Source organism: Coffea arabica, chromosome 5c, assembly GCF_036785885.1.
Source record: "Coffea arabica cultivar ET-39 chromosome 5c, Coffea Arabica ET-39 HiFi, whole genome shotgun sequence".
NCBI lineage: Eukaryota > Viridiplantae > Streptophyta > Magnoliopsida > Gentianales > Rubiaceae > Coffea > Coffea arabica.
Genome location: NC_092319.1, coordinates 21,068,553 through 21,078,926, shown reverse-complemented (window position 1 = coordinate 21,078,926; position 10,374 = coordinate 21,068,553). Strand labels below are relative to the sequence as shown.

Sequence of the window (10,374 nt, the reverse complement as noted above, 5' to 3'; positions counted from 1 at the left end):
CCTAGTCTAGTTCTTTGATTTTGTAATGGTTCTCGCCCTAGTGCTTGGCACGGGCTGGATGTGTGGTGAATTGAGAACCTTTGTATATTCGATGTTTGTCCTCCCTTTTGGGATAGAAATGTATATAAGTTTTGCGTTAAGTTTTGATGTTTCTTTCTTGTGGTTGTATTCCAGTTTTGATTGAGGTATGACTGAATTCCGGCGAGAGCTGGGCAGGCGATCCGACGAACCCTTTGGTTCGCCTTAGGGGGAGGTGGGGTTGTCACACCGTTGGGAATTGGGGCCCTAGGGGAGGCGCGTAGGGCCATTGTTGGGATTTCCTTTTGACTATCTGACATGTTTGTTTTTGTTATAACCAGTCTGCCTAGTTTCTTTTGTTATCTGGTGGTTGACTATATTTTTGGAGCTGGAGTGCTCATGTAAATAAGGGTTTTGTACCGACCGGATGTCGGATAACTTGTATATATCTTTTGTTGTGATTTTGTACATATAAGTATATATTTGAGTATAATCTTTTGAACTTATCTTTTGCGTGTCTTTTGTGTATATGCTTTGTGTTCTTTATTTTGTTCATAGTTTGAATAATAAGTACATGTTATATTTCGATTTATAGACTTGATCGAGGTAGAGGTAGAGGGCGAGGAAAAGGCCCCAAAGGAGAAAATGAGAACGAGCCAGATCAGGTGGCTACAACCACCTACTAGAACGAATGGTTAACCAACAGGCTCAAGGCCCGGGAGGTAATGCCGGAAACCCTGGAAATAATGTGGGTAATCAGGAGGGAGAGGACCGTGCTTTAGAACGATTCCAAAAGTTTGCACCTCCGAAATTTATAGGTGGATCCAACCCTGACTTAGCGGAGGGTTGGCTGGACCGCATGTTGGATATATTTGCTGCGCTCAGGTATTTGGAGGAGCGGCAGATATCTTTTGCTATTTTTCAATTTAAGGGGGCCGCCCGAGCTTGGTGGAATGTGATCAAGGCTAAGTGGGAGCGGGAACAAACCCTTTGGACGCGGGTTAACTTTACTCGAAAATTTAATGAGAAATATTTACCTCCCATTGTGCAAGAGAGACATGAGGATGACTTTATCCGCCTGCGCCAAGGGGCATCCAGTGTGGCAGAATATGAAATCCAATTTACAAAACTCTCTCGCTTCGCTCCGGATTTTGTACTAACAGAGCAAAAGCAAATCCGTCGTTTCATTCAAGGCTTAAACGTGGAGATTCAAGAGGCACTAGCAGCTGCTCAGTTAAACACATTTAGCCAAGCACTAGAAAAGGCTCAGAGAATTGAGGCTGCCAGGGGACAAGTAAAAGCCTTTCATAATCAGAAAAGGAGGTAAACTAGCTCAAGCGACCTTGCGATCGGGCAAAGCTTGAGAAACGAGCCACCCTCTAAAATGGGTCGAGGAACAGATGTCCCAAGACCCGTAGGGACCCCAAACCAGGGCAACTTTGGGAGAGGTCAGGTAGGGCAAGGGCCCAAGAGGGGTACCCAGCGTGGAGGGTGAAGTGCGTGATTTAGGCAAACCTGTGGTTTCTGCGGGGGCAATCACACCGATGATAATTGTTGAAAGAATAGTTCGGTACGTAAATGCTTTAAATGTGGTAGTACAGAACATTTGATCGCTCAATGCCCAAAGATGCAGAAAGACAGACATGTCCCTTAGGCAGAAGGGACCACAGCTAAGCCGACAAATACAGGGGGGAATCGACCCAAAGTACCAGCTAGAGTATATACAATGGGTCAACAAGAGGTGACTGACCCTTCGGCAGTCATCGAAGGTACGCTCTCTTTTTTCGGCGTACCGCAAGTGTTTAATAGACACTGATGCCCCGCACTCTTTTATAAACCCTACAGTTTATGGTTCACAAACAAAGGAATTAATTTCGAGGACGAAATTGTTCTAAGGGGGGGAGGTTATGAGACCCCGATTAGTCCTTACGTTTGATAATAGGTGAGGTGAATGATTTGTGCGGTAAAATTGGGTTTTAGGGCTAATTAGAAAACCCTAATTTAATCATAAGTTCGAGTTGTAGTTAAAGGTAGTTATTTTAGTGTGTGTTGGAGTAGGTAAGTATAGGATTTGAATTGTTTTACAAAGGATAAGTAGGTTTTAAAAGGTTAGAAAATTCTAAACTAGCAAAACCTCTAGTGTTATAATCCATTGGAAACCCTAAGTTGGGTTTAAAACCCTAATTTTGCCTACGACAAAAATATTGTTGTTTAGGTGCTTTTATGTGAGTTAAGGTATGACTAAGTATAGGTAATTACTATAGGAGGATGATTAGTGAAGGAACTAAGTACGATTATGTATTTTGGATTAGATTAAGTTAATGACCTATGGACTAATTTGCAAAGAATTAAATGATTTGGGGCAAGAGTATGAAAGGAGCAAAGAAGCTTGTGGTGGACATTAAGCCATGATTGTGCTTGATTATGATTGGCTAGTGAAACAAATATCCTACCCATCTTAAGTCTTGCAAATTATAAACCACAAACACAAGCAAAGACACAAAACACAAACCAAAAACTTAGAGAAAAGAGAAAGGGAGGGCCGAGAGAGAGAGAGAGGGAGAGCCGAGAGGGAGTGAAGGAAAGGGAGAGAAAAGCTTTTGTTTCTAGCATTTTTTTTCCATTAATCTTGCGTTTGGATCTTGGAGGAACAACTTGGAGCTTGAGTTTTGGAAGATCAACCTAAGAAACTTGCAACTAGAATGTAAGAATCTCACTTGAAACTTGATAAAGTTAGAATTGTTTTAATGTATTGTTGCTTATGAGATGCTCGTGAAGGAATTTTATGGTTTATTTTGATAGAAGATTTGGCCATCATGATGGATAATTATGGTTTCATGCTTAAATGTTGATTAGTAAGTTGTTCTTGTTGATATAGCTTGCATACGGTGTGATGGATGGTTGGTTTTATTTGATGGGTTGGTTGTTGGCAAAATCTGATTTGGGCCATGAAACCCTAGGCTCCATTAAGTTGGTTTAGCTTGGTTAGAGTTTAGTTGGTTAGAGTTTGGCTACTAGGTTGTTAGATCAAGTTCATTGGTGCAAACGAAGTGAGGTTAGGGATTATGGTTAGTGTTTGGTAATTTTATGATGACTTAGAAGGAAAGTTTCGGACCATTTGTAGGTTATTTAGAAGTTAGTATATGTGTGCAATTGGTTAGGAAGCTTGCATGAAAACCATAGTAATGGACCATGCGTTTGCAACGTGCGAAACTGGTTAAACTGGAAAACAAGGCAGTCCAGAATTTGAAATTTGGCTACGTTTTTTTTTTGTGCTACGTACTGATTCAGGGTTTGCCCAAAAAATGAAAGTTGTAGCTTCTTAAATGCTGGTTGTGCCTGCAAAATTTCAGCCCAGTGTAGCCTGAGTTACGATCAAAACACTGATAGCTCTGCAAAATGTTGAATTTTGTGATGATTGTAGTTTTTGCTTCTGACCGTGCTCAGTTCACCTTGATAACGTATGAACTGGGTGTTTAGATCTTCATAAGACTTGTAGATCTTTGTTTCACCGTCGAAATGGTATAAAACGCATCCAAATCTGAGTTCCTTAGCTCCAGTTATGCCCAAAACAATGTAAGGTGTCAGAACTGCCGTTAAGGCCGGCCAGTTCTGAGCACGAACTTTGGGCTTTTTCCCTATGTTCTATACCGATTCAGCTTCTGGTCAAAACATAAAAGTTATAGCCTTGTAAATGAGCTTTCCAGAGCCTCTAGAATTTCTTAATTCTGATTTCTGAGTCATGAGTTATGGTCATTCAAACAGGGCCTGTTCGGTAACCTGAATTGAAACGGCTGGGGCTGTTTTGTGCAATTTTGCCCTAGTTCTGTTGCGATCTAGACTACAGGGCCTCATAAAAGTTGTAACTCATTTTCTTGGCTTCAAAACGGTGTCTCATAGACTTTAATCTGACATTCCTAGTCTAACTTGTAGTCAAAACAGTTTGGGACGGCAAATCTACCCATTTCCGTTTGCCGGCTGTTTCCGCTTCCGTTCACCATTTCCGCGCGCGTGTGTGTCCGTTTTGCCGTTTCGCTTTATTTAGGCATTTTTGTAGTCATTTGTGTTGTAATGTGGTACAATCTTTTATTTCAAACGGTGACGGGCTAGACGGTACCGGTGGGGCCTAGTAGCTACTATACGTGATGTGATCTTCACACTTGTGTTATACTTGCTCTTTGTGTAAGTATTTAAGCTGTTTTTGTGTGTAACTTGCTTACGTGCTTTGTTGTGGATGAGAGGGTATTTAGGCGAGGGTGTACTTGATCACACTCAACCTAAACCCTAATTTGCACCTGTGCTTTTTATGAGATGTGTATATATATATGAATTATTTTGGTGTTGAACTCCTTGAGCTTGTAGTTCGAGGTGACTTTCATGGGGCCCGATCTCAAGACCTAGACGAACTATTTGAGCTAGCGGGGGCTTGGTCGAAGCCAGTCCAACCTAGTCTTAAGGTCACCAAGTTTGTGGTTCTGTGAACCAAGTTTGTAAACCGAGCTTGTGAATCAAGTTCAATTTCGTTTCGTTTGCTCGAGCCATTTTGTGAGGTGACTGGCCAGTGAGGGTGATAAGGTGTACTATGGGAGTACAAGTGGAGTTCTAGGATCCTTATATGTGGTCGACGGAGTGTCGGCAGGAGGTCACACATGGCAAACGACTTGGCTTTGGAGCCAACCTGTATCCTTAACTGTGTTGTTAATTTTACACTTGTGATTTGACATCCTTGTGACGTACTTGTTCGTCTTAATGTGAAATTTATGTTTTTACCCCTGTTTACTTACTAAGCATATAGCTTACTCCTTTTCCTTTGTTTTCCTTAACAAGGGCCGTCGCGGGGAAAACTTTTGGCACTATCCCTAGAATAGTTAGGCTTGGTTTGTAATTGCCGAATAACTAAGATGTTCCTTTATGTTTTTGTGATCTGTATAAGGACCCCCCTTTGGGTCTACTTTCTACTTTTGTATACTAGCATAGGATAATGTAGTAGTCTAGATAACTCCTTTTGAGGAAGTAAATAGAACTCTTTTGGGGTTGTATATATTGTGAATAGTATGCTTTTGGTTTATTTAGTTTTATTGCTTTGTGTTTGAGTCCTAGCGTGAGTTAGGCAGGTATCCCACCGATACCTTTGGATTCGCTCTTGGGAGAAGTAGGGGCGTCACACCGTCTTCATGCTCTCCCACCAATACAAAGTCTTCAAGTTTTGGTACATTTTATTCCCTCTAGGGTGTACCATAAACTTCGATCGATGTGCCTCTTCTAAAATTTCCTTTTTAAGCCCTTTGTCTTTTGGCACTACTATCTAATTCCGAAATTATAATATACCATTTGATCCCAAATTAAAATCTGACTTTTCTCCCTTTTTGACATTTTCCAACCACTTTTGCACTTCAGCGTCCTTTTCCTGAGATTCCTTGATACGCTCCAATAGAGTGGAATTCACTACAATATTCCCCATAATTACTTTTCTTGGTTTAGGTCTAGGATTCCAATAACTAATTTCCTTTAACAAGTGTAATTCCTTAATCATCAACCCAGCCACTTGCACTTGACGACTTAGAGCATCGACCACTACATTGGCCTTTCTTGGATGGTACTTTATCGTGCAATCATAATCTTCTAAAAATTCCATTCATCTACGTTGCCTCAGATTCGACTCCTTTTGAAAAAGTAAATACTTAAGACTTTTGTGATCACCTCAAACATCACTCCATACAGATAATGTCTCCATTTCTTCAAAGCAAACACCACAGCCGCTAACTCCAAATCATGAGTCGGGTAATTTCCTTCGTGTGGTTTCAACTTCCTAGATGCATATGCTATCACTCTACCATTTTGCATTAAAACACATCCTAATCCTTCCTTAGAAGCATCTGTGTAGACCACAAAACTATCTTTTCCATTTGGTAAAGCTAAAACAGGCGCTCTTGTCAAACGTCTTTTCAACTCTTGGAAACTCTCTTCACACTTGGAATTCCAAATAAACTTCCCACTTTTCTTGGTCAACTCAGTCATGGGTCCAGCAATCCTAGAAAAATCCTGGATAAATCTCGGGTAATACCCTGCTAGTCCTATAAAACTTCAAACCTCTATAGGGTTTTCCGGTCGTTTCCACTTTGAAACAGCTTCAACTTTACTTAGATCTACTTTAATTCCATCCTTAGAAATTATGTGTCCCAAGAAAGTCATTTCTTTTAACCAAAACTCACACTTTCTAAACTTAGCATACAATTGGTGTTCCCTCAAGGTTTGTAAAACAATTTTCAAATGCTTCTCGTGATCTTTCACATTCTTAGAGTACACCAAAATATCATCAATAAAGACCACCACAAATTAATCTAGATAAGGCTTAAAAACCCTATGCATTAAATCCATGAAAGCAGCAGGTGCATTGGTCAATCCAAATGGCATTACTGCAAACTCAAAGTGTCCATACCTCGAGTTAAAAGCACTCTTGGGTATATCTTTCTCCAAAATCCTCAATTGATAATAACCCTGTTTCAAATCCAATTTCGAGAATACTACCACCCCTTGCAATTGGTCAAACAATTCATCGATGTGGGGCAATGGGTACTTATTCTTGATAGTGACATCATTCAAACCTCGGTAATCTATACATAACCTTAAACTCCCATCTTTCTTTTTAACAAACAAGACCGGGGCTCCCCACGGTGAATCACTCTCCTTTATAAAATCCCGTTCCAACAAGTCTTGCAATTGCAGCTTCAATTCCTTCAATTCAGCCGAAGCCATTCTATATGGCGTCTTAGAGATAGGTGCTACTCCCGGAGTCACATCAATCTTGAAAGCTATATCCCGTTCCGGGGTAAAGACTCTAACTCTTCAGGAAAAACATCTGGGTAATCTTTCACTACAGGCATGTCTTCCAGATTCACTTTATCACTAGGGGTGTTGATTAGAAAAGTCAAATATCCCTGAGCTCCTTTACTCAACATTTTCCTAGCTCGAATCCCTGAAATAAGTGCAGACGAGACTAATCTACCTTTTACATCCAATTTCAGGGTTGCCTCTCCCGGAATGCACAATTCTACTATCTTTGTCTTACAATTCAACTGGGCTAACCAGTCCATTTCTAGGATCACATCATATCCCTTAATTGCTAAACCTATCAGATCGGCCAATAATTTCCGTTCTCCAACCCAGATCTCACAATCTCTATACACCAAGTTAGTGATTAGACTTTGATCCCCAGTAGGCGTTTTAACTTCCAAGTCGTAAGGTAATTTAATTCGTTTCAAGTCTATTCCACTCATGAAATTAGAGTTTACAAAAGAATGAGTCGCATCCAGATCAATTAAAATCTTAGCTAAGCGGTGAAAAATAGGAATTGTACCTTCAACCACCTCAGTCGCATCAGGTATCTGTTGGTGATCCAATGCATAAACCCTAGCCGGTACCTTAGGTCGACTTCCTCCAGCACTAGTCTGCTTAGAGGTTGACTTTTCTAGCCTCTGAGGGTTATCTCCCAATTTCGGTGCCTTTGGACAACCTGCGAGTTGGTGTTCGGCACTTCCACAAAACAGACATTTCCCCGACTTCCTCCAGCAGTCATTCTCAGAGTGGCTGGGTTTACCACAGTACCTACAAGTAACTTGAGGGGTCGTTGCCGATCCACTAGAAGGCGTTCCCCTAACTTGAACCGGTCCACCATGACCTCCTCTGGATAAAGCTCTCTTAGAAGCTCCTGCTGTCCTTGTTCCTCCCATTCCTCTTCCCATTTTGGAAGGCTGTGCACTTTTATAGCTTGTCCAGAAGTGTGACTAGAAAAGTTTCTCTTCCTATTGTGAAAGTCCTTAACTTGCATTCTGGCACTCTCAACCCTTTGTACTTTCTCTAGAGCCTCAGTAAAAGTAGAGATTTGGGCTGCGGCTAAGCCCTCCTGGATTTCCACATTAAGTCCCTGTACAAACCGTCTTAGCCGTTTTTGCTCATTAGTTACCAATTCAGGAGCATACTTGGAAAGCTTAGTGAACTTCCCTTCATATTCCGCTACACTAAGGGTCCCTTATTTCAACTTGATGAACTCATCCTCCCTCTTTTCTTGGATCAAAGGCGGAAGGAATTTCTCATTAAACTCTCTCGTGAAATTCTCCCAAATCCAAGGGGTTTGGGCTCTCTCCCACTTTCCCTTTACCACATCCCACCAAGCACGAGCCACTCCCTCAAATTGGAAAGCAGCAAAATTCACTCGCCTATCCTCAGTATAGTCTAGAGCGGCGACTATGTTGGTCATTCTCTCCAACCAATTCTCCGCTACCTCAGGATTGGGTTCACCAATAAACTTAGGCGAGTTAAACTTCAAGAACTTCTCTAGAGCTCTATCCTCTCCTCTATCCTGTCCCCCAGTTTGGTTAAGTGGTCTAGGACCTTGTCTTTCCGCTAAATGTTCTAGGATATCAATCATCTATTAATGGCAGTAGTCACTTGATTTTCCTCCACATTTTCCTGTCCTTGGGTCGGTCCAGTTGCCGATCCCTGGTCATTACCATGAGGTTGGCCCTGTCTAGTCCCTCGCTCACAGCCTCGTCTGTGACGGCCCCGCCTCCCTCTAAGGCGAACCAAAGGGTTCAGCGGACCGCCTGCCCAACTCTCGCTGGGACTCAGTCATTCATTATAGTCCTCAAATAGATTACAATATAAATCTCAAATACACATCAGATGTTCCACAAATTTACATATCATAAGCGAAGCATCCACGCTTAGAATTAGTTTCGGCTTCAAACATCCATGTGATCCTTAACACCAACTATTATACAGGAGGAAGTTCAAAATTCAAAGTACACATGAGATAATCCATCTGATCACATGAATAAGTACTACAAGCCCTTCATTCGCCTCGAGCCCTGTGGAGGGGAATAAAATAGTTTTGGGGTGAGCTAAAAGCTCAGTGAGTAACCAATAAAATCAGTAATCAAATATATTTCACAAATGTTCATTTCAATGCTGTCATGAATCAGTAATCAAATGTACGTTTATTGCTCTCATGAGCCAGTGAAATCATTGTACTTAAACACCCAATGCTCAAATAGATTACTTAACGTTAAACAATAAGGGGGAGCAACGTTGGTGCTCCGGATCATGTCATGAACAATAAACAGGAGTGGAGACGTTGGTGTTCATCACAAGACTCCCCAAGAACTCATTTAAGCCAAATCATGTCATGAACTCACATGTGCGCACACATGATATGCAGTTGAGTAAATAATGCAAGAAACAGTTCATAAGTAGCTTTGGAAACAGTTTGGGGTCACTCACCTCCACGGCTCAGAAACCATCCATGATATATCATTACCTTGCCCGAGTCCAAGCCCTAAATCACAAACTCAAAGCAATCATACATTCTCAAAGTTCGGACAGCATTTCCCTATAAATGCTTCATTTCCAACCTACAATATATTACCAATCACACATACGGTTAATAAGCAATAAAATATATCCAATTATGCCACAATATCCCTCAATCAAAGCTAATTAGAAGCTTAAGAGCCATCATTAGAAAAACCCCCAATTAAACCCTAGAAACCGGAATTAATTCCCTCAAGCGTAAATTTTCCGCAATGATCGTAATTAACGTAACAATTTCCGTTTAACAACTTTCGGCACAATATCCATAACTGAAGCTACCCTTATCGGATTGAAATGAATCTTATGGCGTTTCGAAGCCAAGACATAAAGCTACATTTATTATGAAGACCTCCAAAGCCAAATCATGCATTTTCATGGTCAAAAATGGAAATTTCCACGAAAACAGAAATCTGGGCGCGGAACAGAGTTCATGAACAGTCAAGGGTATTTCGGTCATTTCACATGCTACAGTACTCGGATCGAGTTGAAATTTTGTAGGAAGCTATTTAATACCATTTTCTACAACTTTCATGTTTTAACCTAAGCCTGATTCGGCCTCTAACATACTCGAATAAATCCGATCAGAACAGGGCAAATGTAAACCCTAAACCTGGAATTTCGTATCAAACCAGAAATTTTCCGCAACCAACTTCAACTAACATATACAAGCTTCATTTTACACCATTACCAGCCATCATACCATGATCAAACCATAATCCTCATACAAAACAGAAAAATAACAATAATAAATCAAAATTCATCAAACCTTCACTTCCAACCATAAACAAACCATAATCACACCATATGTCATCATATTAAACCAATAAAGCCACCAATTGAACATTATCAAAGCTAAAGGGAAAGATTCTTAACAACTCACCTTGTAACCTCAAGACAACAAGCAACTTAGCACCTTTGGTTCTCAAACCACTTCACCACTCACCTTAATCCTACCAAGAGAAAGGTTTTTACGGAGCAAATCAAAGT

General features: G+C 40.9%; 1 protein-coding gene across 1 annotated transcript; it reads left to right on the top strand.

Annotated features, from left to right (window-relative positions):
- The first annotated feature begins 709 nt into the window (after positions 1-709).
- Positions 710-1,345, top strand: LOC113689223 (uncharacterized). Its single transcript, XM_027207025.2, has one exon. It carries the CDS (start codon positions 710-712, stop codon positions 1,343-1,345), a length of 636 nt encoding a protein of 211 aa, XP_027062826.2.
- The last annotated feature ends 9,029 nt before the right edge of the window (positions 1,346-10,374 follow it).